The sequence below is a fragment of the Peromyscus maniculatus genome, chromosome 15 (assembly GCF_049852395.1).
Source record: "Peromyscus maniculatus bairdii isolate BWxNUB_F1_BW_parent chromosome 15, HU_Pman_BW_mat_3.1, whole genome shotgun sequence".
NCBI classification, from domain to species: Eukaryota; Metazoa; Chordata; class Mammalia; order Rodentia; family Cricetidae; genus Peromyscus; species Peromyscus maniculatus.
Window position 1 is genome coordinate 70072511 of NC_134866.1, and position 15868 is coordinate 70088378.

Genomic DNA, 15868 nt, shown 5'->3' on the forward strand with positions numbered 1-15868 from the left:
GTGCTGTAATGGAAGTGCTGCCTTGCCACCGTGCTCACTGGGAAGTGCTCTGCCAGGGATCCCTGTTAGCAGTAATTAACCGAAGTAAATCTCCACTCCTACTGTGCTCTAGCAACAAGCAGGGTTTACTTTCTCAATCTACAGAAGGCAGCTCATTACCAATTAGTAGTGTCCCTTCTGGCGGGAAAACTATGTAGGTCTCATTGGCTTTAAATGTATAGCGACACGTTTTTAATAAAATAGTAATTCTAGGACATTTTGCCTTCACTTGAGTTCTTTAAGTGACTTCTTTCCTCTTCTCTTGATCTCATGTCAAAGTTGAAGTTATAACCTTGTAGAAAACTGCAAACTTCAGAATGTCACAGGATAGCAATACTCAATATTAATGAATGGTGCAGATTTATCATTACATTGATTTTTTTTTTAATTAGTGCTTCATGTTTTCTCTGTAACAGTAACAATTCAACACAGTTTCAGTAATTTGGCCAAGTCATTTGAGCACTGTTTATTTTGAAGCTTGTATCACATTATTGATGGAAGAGAAGAGCAGTTGTCTGTCTTTTCTGTTGCTAAAACGCCATGACCAGGGGAAAGAGTGTATTTGGGAAAGGGTTCCAGAAGGCTAGGGGCATTAGTGGCAGGAGTGCCCCCTGGAGAAGCAGCCAAGAACTCAAATCTCAGACCACAAACAGGAAGCAGAGAGAGCTCACAGGAGCAACGGCAACTGGCTTTGAAACCCCAAAGCCCACCCCCAGTGACATACTTCCTCCAGCAAGGTCACACCTCCTGAGACTAACCAGACAGCACTCTCAGCTGGGGACTAATCTGAGTCTTGGGAACATTCTCATTCAACCCACCATTGTAGTGGTGTCAAGAGGGATAATTATCTTTATTCAAAGATGCTTCTCAGGGACATTGATCTGGCTACACATATGTATTCCTACAAGCCTGTTTTGGTTGTTAAAATCAGCTTCTATTGGTAGGGAGAGTCTGTGACAGCTTTTACTCAAGAGTTGGTTCAAGCCTGCTTCTGGAATGTGGCCCCAAGCCTCTTCGGAGGCTCCTGGTGTTCACTGAAGTCTGAGTAGTCAGCAAGTGCGCCCCCAGCCCTGTGTCTGCAGTGGTAAAGGGTGCTTTGCCTCTTCTGGTGGAGTTTCACCCCCAAAGACCTCAGTGTTCCTTTTAACTAATTGCTTTACTTTTTGAGATTAAACTGTAATCACATCATCCCCCCCATCCCTGTCTCTCCTCCAAACCCTCCCACATACCCCTTTCTGAATTTGAAAGAGAATGTTTTCCTCTATAGAGCTCTATCACATGCTGTCCTGCTCTGTAAATTCCAGCTCACTCAGTGTCTTACCACCCCGACCCCAACTAAAGAGACTGCTCCTGTGTGTGTGGCTTTCTTACTCTCTGCACCCTGTGGTGGACTCTGTTTTGTGGTAGAAAGAGGAGAATGTCAGGAAACAGCTAATTTGTTCCTGTTTTCTCAGCAATGATGGCCCTGCACTGCCTGTTGTCTGGACTCCAGAATCAGTTGTTTTGTGTTACACACTTTCCAAGTTATTTATAACTGAGACTTTTAAACTTTTCCTATTTTACCGCTCATTTATCAAAGATGAAAGCAAACCATGGCTGATGAGGCCATGGGCCCTAGAGGAGGAACTACTGTTTTTATTTTTTAAACCAGTCTAATTCCTAACTGCAGTCTTAATACTTGTACCCACAGATCAGTATACTCAGCAAAGAGTTTTTTCCATAGCAGGTGGAAGCCGTTAGAGAAAGCCACAACTGGTCAAGTGCAGAGACCGGTGATGGTGGGGTCCCTCGCCCCAGTGATTCATCTGAAACACCACCCCATACCTAGGCTCAGAGGCAGTCAGAGGAAGATTGGGTGGAAAGAGGGACATCATGGGACATCTGCTGTGAGATTATGTTTCTATATACGATGGGGAAGCTGCATCCAAGAGATGTCCACAATGTGGATGCTTAAATAAGTGCCACCTAATGACAGCTCCGACTGGTACCCTCTTGGGGTTTCTATTGATAAAACATGATGACCGTGACTGGGGAAAGAAAGGGTTGGTTTTAGCTCACAACTCTGAGGCCACACTTCATTGTTGAGAGAAGTCAGGGCAGGAACCTGGAGGCAGGAGCTGATGCAGAGGCCATGGAGAAGAGCTGCTCACTGGTGGCTTTCTCCTCATATCTTGATGAGCCTGTGTACTGATAACACACAAGACCACCAGCCCAGGAGTAGTGCCACCCACAGTGATCTGGGTCCTCCTATATCAAGGCACCAATCAAGAAAATGCATCACAGGCATCCCAACAGGCAATCTAGTGGGGGCCTTTTCTTAATTGAAGTCGATTCTTTCCAACTACTGGCCCGTGCCAAGTTGACTTAAAAACTAGCCAGCACACGTGCCAATATGGATGGGGATTCTCATGAGTCTTAACCTCTAAACACTGGTTCCCAGCCTTTAGGTCATGATCCCTTTGGGGATCAAATGACCCCTTCACAGGGATTGCATGTCAGATATCCTGAATATCAGATATTTACATTATGATTCCTGACAGTAGCAAAATTACAGTTATGAGGTAGCAACAAAAAATAATTTTATAGTTGGGGGTCATTGAAACAATTGTATTAAGGGTCATAGTATTAGGAAAGTTGTTTTCATCTCCTTGTGGGAGCAGACAGGAGCTTGCTGTTCATCCCATCTAGGTAAGACGGTGAGCTCCAAGTTCATTGACAGACCCAGTCTCAAAAACTAAGGTGGAGAGGGATAGGTGAAAACAGCCAGTGTCAACATTGTCTAACACATGTACCTGGGCACATGCCTGCACATTTATGTCCACACCCATCTTTCACTGTTGACTGATACTTTGAAAATCAATCATCAGTGCCGAGAACGCCACTGGTACATGGCAGAAGTATATTTAGGGCCTTTCAGAAATTGTTGGAAATTGTTTGATAACACTAAGTCAAATTTTATTTAACCATTTTTTTATGAAATAAAAGAAAGTAACTAAAATACCAGTTCTTAAAAACAAACATTCTAACATAGTAGAATCCAAAGATAACCTAGCATGATGCATGAGCAGGAATGATGCTAGAAATATGAGAAGTCTTTTTTTAAAATAATTCAAACCATGTGTTTCTAAAAAATTAGAAAACTTTGTGTGCGTGTTAAAAACACTTTGATTCACAACAGAAAAGTCTGGAGTCAGGGCTGCATCGTTTGTGGCAGTGTTTGTTGGCATGCTGCTGTGAGGCATGGTGAGTGCACAGTGCAGAATGCTAATGTGTGCTCAGGACCAAGCCTGCAGCGAGGCTGCATGATGCACAAGGCAGACACTGCCGGAAGCAGCTTCAGTGAATTGCTCATTTGATTTTGAATGAATTTTTGGTAATTGTGTATTAAAAAATCTGTTGCCCCAAATTTCTCTACTGCCATGTTCAGCAAGTGACTCCATTTGGGGTTACAACCCACAGCTTAGAAAGCTGGGGGACGGGGTGGGGGGATCCAGTCCCAGTCACTCCTCCTAAGTGGAAGTTTAGTGACATTAGTTTTGGTACTAAAATTCTGAAACAAAGTCAGTTACAGGAACACCAGTAGCATGTCACCAGTGGTGCTCTGGACATACATAGCAATCTGCTCTATGAGAAAAGCACACGCAGCAGATGAATCATGACTTCATTTGTGTATTTCAAAATCCCACTGCAAGTGGGAGTCCCAGGACTCTCTTCAGTTTGCATGAGCGTAAACTCTTGTCTTCAAGTGTGGCCTCCAGTGTTTCAAGCACACAATAGACAGAAAGTTTGTTTTAATGTTTGTTTATTTAATCCTGTGTGTACACGTGTGTGTGCACTTCATGATACACGTGTGGAGGTCAGAGGAGGACGGCTTGTGGGAGTTGGTTCTCTCTATTGTTCAGGTGGGTTCCAGGGATCGAACTCAGGCCATCAGTGTTTGGCAGCAAGTGCCTTTACAGCCTGAGCCATCTTGGTGGTCCTGGATGGAAGTTTTATTTAAATTCTATGAGTAACTGTATTTCCACAACTGTCAATTAGTTCCTTAAATTAATTCTTATTGTATCTTTGCTCTTTGAAGTTTTCCAAAGTTGGTATTAAACATTTAATTTTTAACTTGCCTATCTGCAGGAGGCAAGTGTTTTCTGCTTCTGGGTATACCCGATCATGTATTGCTTGCCTCTCAACCCAGCATGAAACAGCAGCAAAGTCATGTATTTTTTTGTGCTTAACTACCCATCTATCCAACATGTCCTATCCTATGCCAACTGATCTAGAGAATATGGGGAAATAGACAGTTTTAGTATGACTTAAAAATAAAAGCTTGGTTTTAGCATTATTATGTGGTTTCACAGTTTTTGACACTCCAAGTCTGGTTTTTAGCCTAACTGTTAATGAAGAGGAAGTTTAAAAAGACAATGTTAGAAACAGATTTTTAACTTTTCACACCTCCTTAACACCAGGTCGCAAGTGCTATTAAACATTGGATCAGGCTGCTCTAGTTTCACTGCTAATAACTGCTTACAGTCCTATGAGTAGCCTTTTAGTGGCTGCCAACTGCTTCTGGAGACACCTTAGCTGGCTGTAACCTGACGAACATTGGCATTTTCTCACCCAGGAATTCCATTTAGACACTGGTATGTGCCACTGGTCAACACTGGGATTATGTAGTGGTTTAGGAAGGGAAGTGTCTTGTCTCTCTCTCACATGTATTTGAAAGACCCGTAAGAGAATGTGTTCTTTACAGATCATGAAAGTGAAATGTCAATTCTTACTATCGGGTGTCTCTTTCCTCCAGGGTCTGTCACCCAGACCTTTGTGGTATGGATGACCACTCTTGAATATTTGAGGCAGGATAGGAAGTAATGAAAGGGCTGGGTCCGTCTCTGTGGTTATGAGGAAGATGGGGTGTGTGGCATTACTTGGGGTGATTCAGCAGCTCTTGGTAGAAGGAGGTGGTCATGATGGTCAAAGTTGGTATCCTTTGGCAGTAGTCTTTGAAGACTTAGTGCCTGAATCTGGAAGGCATCACTCAGGAATGAATAGGAACTGAAGACAAAGCAAAATTAAAACAGTAAGAATCAGGGTAGGGTGTGATGTCTCAGCAACAATTTGTTGAACTCTGAAAGAATTGAATCTAATTAGTCATTTAAGGGGGTAGGGGATGCTTAAGGCAGGCTTTCCCTAGTGTGCACAAACTTATGTGGAGTTATGTTTGGGGTCCCTTTCAAAGAGAAAATGTAAGTCTTCAATTTGCTGGTTTACTGTTTGCATAAGAGAGTCTATTCTTTAATGCTTTTCTGGTCATTGATGCTGGGATGTAAGGATTTAAGGTCTACGCATGGGAAGTGAGATTTTTAAAAAGTATATAAACTATAGAATTGACTACTTATGACTTAAGTTTTTAAAAAATTATTTATTTATTTGTATTTTCATGTACGTTGGTGTTTTGTCTGCATGCATGTCTGTATGAGGGTGTTGGATCCTCGAGTTACAGATGGTTCTGAGCTGCCCTGGGTCTTGAACCCAGGTCCTCTGGAAGAGCAGCTGGTACTATTAACCTCTGAGCCATCTGTCCAGCCCTACTTTCATAAAATGTTCTTCATCCCTTGAGATTCCCTAATCTTGCTTTATTTCCTTTTAAAGGGGAATAAGAAATAGGGAAGTTGTTAGTTCCCTTTGAAGATTTTTTAATTAACAATAACGACAACAAATACCCCACATGAAATATACAGTAATGAACAAGTTGATTTTTTAATTGTCTTTTTATGCAGCAAGTGGGGAACTGATGTGAAGGTGTTACCTCCATAATGTTCTCACTGTGAAACTGTACATTATCTACTGAAAGCAAATATTAAAAAATTTTTATTAATGCTGAGTTTTATTTGATGTATTTTAGTCATATTTGCCCTATCTCCTCCCCCAACACCTCTCAAATCTACCTCTACTTCTCTCATAACTTTGTGTTCTCTCTCTCTCTCCCTTTCCACCCCTCCCCTCCCTCCCTCCATCTCTCTCTCCCTCTCTCTCAGTAGCCATCAGCTACCCATATATGCATGGATTTAGGGTCATCTGCTGGAATGTGATTGAACTATCAAGGGCCACACCATTAAAGAAAACTGATTCCCTCCCCAGAAGCCATCAGCTATTCATGGATCCTCAGGGATGGGCTTTGTGAACCCCTGCCCCATGCTAGAATGCTGACTGGTTGGTCTTGTGAAGAGGCCACAGTTGCCGTGAGCTCATGAGGGAAGCACTTCTGCCGTTCCTAGAAGACATCGTTCACTGTGGCTCTCCCTAGTCTCTGCTCGTACAATTTTCTGTCCCCTCTTTCACGGTGGTCCCTGACTTGGGTAGGGAATGTGATGCAGATGCTCCATTTGTGGGTGAGCATGTCACTGACATGTATTTGCTGTACTTTAACTTGTGAGTTTCCACATTAACCAGCTCCATTACACAAAGAAAAACCTCTGATGGAGCCTGGGACCTGAACAGTCTATGGGTCGAGAGATACAGATTCACAGGGCAGTTTGATGCTGTGCCCATTGAGCAGAGAAATATCAGTAGATCCATCCCTGGGACCTGCATGCCTCACCAACTACAAGTTCTTATACTCAGTTGCAGTACCAGGCATGTGTTTCGTAGGTGGGATGGGCCTTCAGTCCACTTAGAAAGTAGTTGACTGCCTTGCTGATGTTTGTGCCACCACTGCGCCCATGGGTCATTATTGTAGTTCCCAGAGTTCCCAGCTGGGTGAGACTAATGATGACTTGTCTCCTACTGTCCTGAAGAGCACCTTCTTTGGTACTATGAAAACTAGCCACTAGGGTTGACATTTTCTTGGTCAGTGCCAACTTGCTTTCTTCATGTCCTGTAACCAGTGTGCATAGCAAAGAAACCAAATCTTAAGTGTTCTGAGGAGATGCTCTGCTAGAATTGGTACCTAAGAGACAATCTTACTTTTCTGCCCCTGAATGCCTGGAGAGGGTGAAACCCAGTGATTCCTTAAGTGCCATATCTATGACTGATTCATAGGTATTTGCTGGATACATATTCTTAAGGTACTGGCTATAGGAAAACACAGTCAATATGATCATGGTAGGCTAATTGTATGAGATTAGAGGCAGCTTTTTTCTGAAGCTGTAATGCTACATGGCCTCTACCTAGTTATGAATGTATAAAATATAACCAAAATAGTTTAAAAATTATAACTATTTTTTAAATTTCAGGCTTTGTTTACTTGAATAACTTTTTCTTGCTAAATAAAAGAAGGTAGTAAAATGAAAACAAAATCATTTGTCATCACTGACTTCAAATGAAGTGAAACATAATTAAAGATATTTGACTCATGAATCTTGGATGGACTTTTCATTTATCAAAGTAGCGTCAAGAAGAAAAGAAACTGGGTCTACCTGTTGCAGTGGCCTTTTACTACAACACTGCTATTTTATATACTTAAATGTTATTATGTCATTAGGTTAAATATCCATTTTGTATGTTATGAAAAGTACTTAAATTTCTGAAAGACCATGAAAAGAAAGAGAAACTGTTAATTCAAAAGTTTATGCCTTTCAAATACTAGTAATATCAATATTCTTAAAATCATCCTGTTTGATAACAACTGGATCTAAATTAAGTGTTGCTCTCATGTTGGGTGATCTTACCCACATGAATTGTGACTTACTGCACAGATGGAGAAATTTCACTCTCTAGTTCTTGAAATATTTGTCTTCAGACAACAGTGTCTTTTATTGCAGAATCTTCCTTCCAGAATTGTGCTGGCTGGTTTTATGTCAGCTTGACACAGGCTAGAGTCATTTGAAAGGAGGGAATCTCAATTGAGAAAAGGACTCCATAAGACCCAGCTGTAGGGCATTTTATTAATTAGTGATTGATGGGGGAGAGCCTAGCCCATTGTTGGTGGTGCCATCCCTGGGCTGGTGGTCATGTAAGAAAGCAGGCTGAGCAAGTCATGATGAGCAAGCCAGTAAGCAGCACCCCTCCATGGCCTGTACATCAGCTTCTGCCTCCAGGTTCCTGCTCTGTTGAGTTTCCATCCTTCAGTGAGGAACAGTGATATGGAAGTATTAGCCAAGTAAAACCTTCCCCCCCCACCCCAAGTTGTTTTGGTCATGGTGTTTCATCATAGAAATAACCCCAAGGAAGACAAGAACTTTCAGATACTCTTATCTTGGTGTTTTCAGTGCTGTTATTGTGGGGAGCTGTTGGGAAGTACAGAATACCTGTATTTAATGATAAAAACCTCGACTGCTGCTGTGTGTGGGCTCTTCAGGAGCAGGAGTCACTGGTATCCAGTGTAGGACTTGGTTCTATATTACTGGATTTTAGCCAGCCAAAATTATAATAGTAAATATCTGTCAATAATGGAAGGAACATGTTCTTCTATTTGGCAGATTCAGGAAACTGAGACCCAAATTATTTTAAAAAAATTATTTTTATTTTGAATACAAGAACCATAAAAGCAGATGGATAAGGCAAATTTAATTTAGGACATGATCAGTGTTTTTTTTTTTTTCTTCTCTTTGGGGGCCACCACCCAGCTCCCAAATAAATTACACATGGAGGCTTATTTTTATTTATGAATGCCTGGCCTTAGCTTGGCTTGTTTCTTGCCAGCTTTCCTTTTCTTAACTTATCCCATCTACCTTTTCCCTCTGGGCTTTTCTGGTTCTCTTACTTCTGTAACTCTTACTCTTACTTGGTGGCTTGCTGTGTACCTGGGTGGCTGGCCCCTGGATTCCTCCTTCTTCTCTGACTGTTAGAAGTTAGATCTCTCCTCTCAGTTTTCTCCTTCTGTGTGTTCTCTCTGCCTGCCAGCCCCACCTGTCCTTTCTCCTGCCTTGCCATTGACCAAACAGCTCTTTATTAGACCATCAGGTGTTTTAGACAGGCACAGTAACACAGCTTCACAGACTTAAACAAATGCAACATAAGCAAAAGTAACACACCTTAAAACAATAATCTGCAAGAGGTCAGTATAAAGGATGGAACTTGGTGAGAAACTTCAGTGGACCCTGTCATCACTCTGCCTCTTCCCCACACGCCCATCATGGTCCCTCTGCTTCCATCTGTCTCTTTCATATTCCCCACACTTGGTAGAATAGCCTTCAGCCTTTGACACAGGCCCCATCTCCTTCCTAGTGGGTCCTGGTGGCTTTCGACCCAGGGCTTTACAAGTCATAAGGGATTACATGAAGCTACATTTGTTCTCATGTAGCAGTAGGGCATCTGGCCACAGGCGAGCAGTTTTGAGGCTTCACATCTATCCAGAGAGATACTCTGTTTTTCTCTTTTCAAAGTAAAACTTGCCATCATAGTCAGTGAATCATATGATTTTTGTGGTTCATGGAGAATCAAGGTGTGCAAGATATGTGTGTTTAGTGGGTGTTCAGATTTACTAGCAGCAATGTATGTTTAAACCAGAGGCACATTGCAATGCCTGCATTTCCAGTGGTGTGCTCAGGGTGAGCCACACTTCCACTGTGAGGTATGGCTTTTGAAAGAAGCTGCATGTCCATCGTACATGCATGGGAAGGGAGCGATGCGGTCCTAAGAGTGCCATCCCACTGGAGGAACTCTTCCTTCTCATTTGTACTGTATACTCACTGCCACTGGTGTACATTCATCTCTGAGTCACTTTGGGAATGTCTACTGGCGGTGCTTAGTGGGTCTCAGCAAAATATTTGTTGACTTGAAATGGAGAGGCAATTAAATGGATAGAACAACTTAATTTGAACAGGATTTTCTGTTTTGTGACAGATGCTTGGTGTGTTTTCATGGGAATGAAGAACATTATCACTTTTGCAAATGCTATCAATCTTTAATAATCAAAATTCCCTTGGCAAGAAAAGTGGTGTAGCCATACAGAATTGTGGTTATTGTTACATTGCATTATTTACGGTAAACCTGGTTCAATATTGGTAAATATACTGCAGTGGAAGCTGAACTGTTGTGAGATATCTGGGCATCTGTCCAAGATATCATTAAAATACTGCCTGAAATTCATTGAGTTTGTGAATAACATCTTAACAGCTCAACTGAAATCAAACCACATGGTACAGTGTAAAAATTCTGAATCTACAAGATACGGAGAGCAGTATAAATATATATGACATACTCCACATTCTGTGTTTGAGTAATAAATCTATATATAATTTTGTATTAACCTTTAAATTCTTCAGTCCCCAAATGATTAATATATTAATTAACTTTGAAGTTTGCATGATACTCTGATTAGCTGGTGAATTTGAATGCTTTTTAAACTAAAGTATTGATTGGCCTAATAATCAAATGAAAGATTAAGTAGAAGGTAGAAACTTCTAAACAAATGTTAACATTGATACGACACACATTTTGAGCTGGATGTATACATAGGTGGGTTAACAATATTGTCACTAAAAAGGTCAAAGGTAATAAAAGCCAGTCAATTAAATTCATCTATTTTACTAATGAAAGAAAATTTTACCTTAAAATGGGATTCAGGAATTGTTAATTTTTTATTTTAAACTATTGATTATATTAAGTATAACAGAATATTTGAGTAAGTGAGATGATGTAAGAATAATATGTAGTTAGTAATTTTTTTCTAAAAAACAACACATTAGTATAATTAAATTTCTTTCTGAATATAGACACATTCTCATTGAAAGGGCGTGGGCAAAGGCTTATTTTTGGTCACTACTAGTACAAAATGTCTTTGATGTAGAATTATATGGATAAACACATCTTAAATCTCCTCCTCTCAGTGAATGTCTTGTCTGTTTTCCAGGTTAGCGCTCTACGTATATGAATATCTGCTCCATGTAGGAGCTCAGAAATCGGCCCAAACATTTTTATCAGAGGTATGTTTTATATATTTTTTGCATTACATTTGCTATGTAAATGAATGAAAAATATACAGAATGATGATTTGAAAGTTGTTATATAGTAAGTGCTCAGGTTGCATTTTGTATAATGTAATCTTTGTAGATTTTTTAGGTTAAGCATTTTTAGTATCACAAAACACATTTTCTGTGCAACTCAATAACATTCTAGGAGATTTTCTAGTCATTTATGCCCTTAGAAAGTTATCTCAGCATGGCAATAATAATCAAAAAAGCAAATTTGCTTTAGAAGCTTCCACTAGGCCCAAGGAGATGCCTCTGTTAGTTTAATCTCCAGAACGTACATACATCAAAATGTGATTGTGGTGGTGTGCATTTCTATTCCCTAGTACCATGGAGGTGAAGACAGGCAAACAGACTAGGCAGCCCAGCCTGCTCATCAAAGTTCAGGCCACAAGAGGGTCTGTCTCCAGAAAATGTAGATGAGGGCCAGTGGGATGGCTCTTCGGGTAAAAGTCCTTGTCGACATGCCTGATGATCTGAGTTTGATCCCCAGGCCAACACTGTGGAGGAAGAGAGCATGATCCCTCTAAGTTGTCCTCTGAGCGCCACACAAATTCCATGATGCTCCTAAGTGCATGCTCACACATGGACACATATGTGTGTGTGCACATTAAGCTTCCTTCCTTCACCTATTTCTAACATGTTAGCATTTGTTTATAAGTTTTGATAATGTAGATTTGTTTGTCTTTATTTTACATGAATAAGAGTTGGTTGTTTTGAAACATTTCTGAAAATCTTATTTCAAATTCTTTCTATTCTCTCTCTCCTTCTCTGTTCTGGTTTGATTTTGTTGTTGGAAACAGGCTGACCTCAAACTTGCCATCACACCTGCCTTAGCCTCCTGAGTGCTGGCATTACAGGCAAGTGTCTGCTCCCCTTTTACGTCTTCCAGCTCTGCATCTGAGCTTTCTCACAATAGAACTCTATTTTTCTTCTCTAATCTACATGATGATAAGGAAATGAGGATGTTGGATTCTGTTGTGTAGTAGGCATAGCATGTATCAAGGGGTATTATATTTATTATTTCAAATTCTTTTAAGAAATTTGCATGATACATCGTATTATTGCCCTTTCATTAATTGGAACATGACTAACTTGGGGGTCACACAAGTTAATGAGTTACGGAACTAGAAATCAAATTGTTCATGTTATTTCCACGGCCATTGGTCTTCCACTTGTTGTGTGTGTGGGAAACCCATTGCTGGTATTGCTTCGCCTGAGGGATGGCTTACTTGTGATTCCTTTGTTCTCAAACGAGTGCATACATTAACACACAGACCAAACATTCAAATATATGGCCCTGTGGTGGCCATTCTGATTCAAACCAACATAAATGTCAAATAAGGAAATTGAAGAAAACACTCCCTATGTTCATGGATTATCAGTATCAATATTGTGAAAAATGGCCATATTATCAAGAATGATCTTCAGAAACAATGCAGTCTCCATCAAAAGATAACAAAATTCTTCACAGAAATAGGAAGAAATGCTAAAATTCACATGAGAGCATATAAAACCCGAGGTTACAGTTTTGAGAAAAAGAACAGTGCTAGAGATAGTCAAGCACCCAGTTTCTAGTTATATTATATGTCTGTGATAACAAAAAACAGTGTAGTATTGGCCCCCAAACAGGTATGTAGATTCATGAAATAGAGCACCCACGCATTACACCCCTAAAGCTACATGGTTTTACATGTTTGACAACCATGTAGAAAACATAGATTGAAGAATAGGAAGCATTTCCAAATATGGTGCTGGTAAGTCTGTTTCCATACGTAGGGAAATGAAACTAAATTCTTATTCTTTGCAAAACTCAGTTGCAGGTGTGTGTCAGAGACCTTAATATGAGACTTGAAATGCCGTTGCATGGAAGTTTCAGGATAACAATTCATAGGCGTAGATAAGGATTTTTTTAAATCCCAGCTCAGGAAATAAAACCCGGGAATTGTTGAATGGGATTGCAGAGGTGACGGAGCCGCTGTACAGTAAGCATTCAAGTGAGCAGACACCCTGCACACAGGAGAGGTCTTTCCCAGCTAGACATCTCACGGAGAGTTAACAGCCGGAGTGTATGGAGAACTCAACATTCGACACCAAACACCTCTATCAATACACGAGCTAATGAGACGTCTGTTTCAGAAGATGAAGCACAGACGGCTACTAATAAGAAAACTGTCTCATGCTTAGCAATCAGGGAAGTGCACGCTAGAACTACCCTGAAGTGCCATCTCACCCTGTAGTGGCTAAAGACAAATTCTAGTGAGGGTGTGGGTAAAACTTCTAGTGGGGAGCTATGGACAGTTCCAGTCACTATGGAGATCACTTCCAGAAGTTTCTCACCGAGCTAAGTACTGTATGACCCACTGTACAACTCCGTCTGGATCTATATCTACAGGACTCTAGGTCAGTCACCACAGATGTGCTGTACATTCATGTTGATTATAGCACTACTTGTTTAGGTGTCCATAAATTGAAGGATAAATAAATAAAATATGGTTATATGCACAGTGAAGTTTTATTCAGTCATAAAGAAGAATATAAATTTGCAATTTTCTAGGAAAATAGATACAACTTGAGCTCATCATATTGAATAAAATAAACCAATCTGAGAAAGGTTATATCATGTTTTCTTTCATTTGCAGATCCTAGACAGTGTAGGTTACATAAAAGTGTACACGCGCGCGTGCGCGCGCGCACACACACACACACATACACACACACACACACACACACACACACAATGGAAGCAGAAGGAGGCTGGGTAAGGAAGTAGACTGGTAGATGGGTGGGGTGGAGCACATGGTCAAAGCACATGATATACTTGAGAGAAACTGTTGTGATGCCTAGCGCTGTCTACAGTGTGTGTCCACCATCAGAGAAGAGTTCCAGGAAGGAGGGAGGATGTCTCCCTAGGTGTAGAGTCTTGACATAGAAAAACATGTTTGTATATTTATAATTGTTTAAAAATATAGAGCATACATTCTCTTAAGTGTTCTGAATCTACAAATGGAAGCCTGGGGTGTGTTTGTGATACCACTTTGCTGAGCACACACGAGATTTCCTGATCACTTCAGTTGGTTATATTTCAGTACCTTTCTTTATTTCCTCACATTGTAAGTGTCTGCAGTATCTAGTTGCTTGTGTTTGCTGGATAGACCACTAGGCTCTGTCTTCTGGGCAGTGCTCCGTTTTGTGTTGCTCTGCCTAAACCCTTCTCCTCTTATGTACCTAAAGGACTTGGATGTCATCATTTACTAGGAAGGCTTTCTCAGGATTTCCTGTCTTTAAGATGTCACTGCAGCCTGCAGGGGCCCTCACAGGAAGACCATTACATACTTGAGTAGGAGGTCTTCCTCCTGTCGTCTTGATGGAAGAGCCTACGGCAGTTTAAAATAGAAGAACACCACCATCAAGTCTGTGCTATGATGTCTGTGTTACCCGGTCCCCTGACTGTAGACAGGACAGAAGAGAGAAATGAGTGAATGTAGTATTTAGAGCTTGGCAACCTCCTCAGAGTCGCTTTCACTCTTCACTTTACTTGGAACCCACACAGAGCTAGAGGGTGCTCTTTGTAGAATGACTTTTTAAGCAGTTCAGTTGTATATGACTGTTCATGTCCAGCAGTCCTTCTTACTGTACCCCAGATTTTTACCTCTCTCAGAACTGTTACACAAGAAACTTAAAACAGGCAGAATGACTTATTTGGATTGAGCATTCTGATAAAGGATTGAAATAGCTACTTCAATCTAATGTTTTCACTCAGGTTCAATGCAAAGTAGCCACTTGTTTATATTTTCAAGTTCTCCTTCAGGGTCAATGAGGTTATAATGACCATGATGTTAATAAGTTCTTCTGAGTGAAGATTAATGTGCTTGACTGTTTCTTCCACTTACACGGGCTGGTTGTTAAAGGGGAAGCTGTGTTCATGGCATTTGGACAAGCAAGGTGTGTCTCTTATCAGCCCAGCCACTCAGGGGCCTTAATCTTTGAACAAGTGCTCCTGACCTAAGCCGTCAGAAATTGGACTGCCTCTGATGGTTTTCCTCTTGGTTAGAAGGATGAAGACCATCATTATATTAGACCAGCTCCTTTTGCCTTTCTTTTTTACTATAAAATAAAATATAGTAAGATAAAATGAAAACCAGCACACTGGACTGGGATAAAACAAACAGGAAAAGGACCCAAGAAGAGGAACAAGAAAGAGATGTCGATGCAGAGACCCACTCGTTCACGAATTCAGGAATTCCATTCTCTTTTCTCTGTCTAAAGGAAACTGAGAACACTGGACTAACAGTAGTGGTCCAACTATTCTCTAACTAGGTAGCAGCGGTGGGTTCAGTGTTACTTTTGATGTATGGCAAACTTTAATCACCGCCTCAAACCTCAATATAGTTTGAGTGGCTTTCCACTTCCGTACTGTAGATGCTCTTTAGGAACCATAGCAGCACAGTGCTGTTCTGCTGGGAAGACGACCGGTGAAATTCAGCTGCAGGAGAATGTTTGGAAACTTTTCAACTCCAGGTCAACTTTAGTACTTTGTGCTCATCGCTAGTTGTGTTTTTATTGTTATAGCATTCTCATATCCAGAGAGATTCCTGTTGGTCTTTGAAATTTTTATAATGTTTGTGCTTGGAAATGAGGCTGGATATTGTTAACAAATATATAATTAAGTATTAAAATGCTAGCCAGGGGTAGTGATGCATACCTTTAATCCTAGTGCTTAGAAGGCAAAGGAAAGTGGATCTCTGAGTTTGAGGCCAGCTTGGGTTACAGAGTGAGTTCTAGGACAGCCGGGGCTACATAGAGAAACCCTGTCCTGAGGGGGGAAGAAGAGTAAAATGCTGCTGTAGAGTTTATACATTTTCCCCTTTCTTTTACAGTTTACACTCTTGCTAACCTCTTTTCTTGCCCAACAAGATGGCCAA

The 15868-nt window shown here is 40.8% G+C and overlaps 1 protein-coding gene across 8 annotated transcripts in view; it reads left to right on the top strand.

The window, feature by feature from the left end:
- Positions 1–15868, top strand: part of Ssbp2 (single stranded DNA binding protein 2) — a 259573-nt gene that overhangs the window by 70270 nt on the left and 173435 nt on the right. For 7 of the 8 annotated variants that reach the window (XM_076552045.1, XM_076552046.1, XM_076552047.1 and 4 more), the window contains exon 2: positions 10826–10898. In XM_076552045.1, the coding sequence (XP_076408160.1) occupies positions 10826–10898 (73 nt within the window). Of the gene's footprint in view, positions 1–10825; positions 10899–11746; positions 11804–15868 lie in introns of all 8 variants that reach the window. The other variant, XM_076552051.1, reaches the window with a different exon arrangement.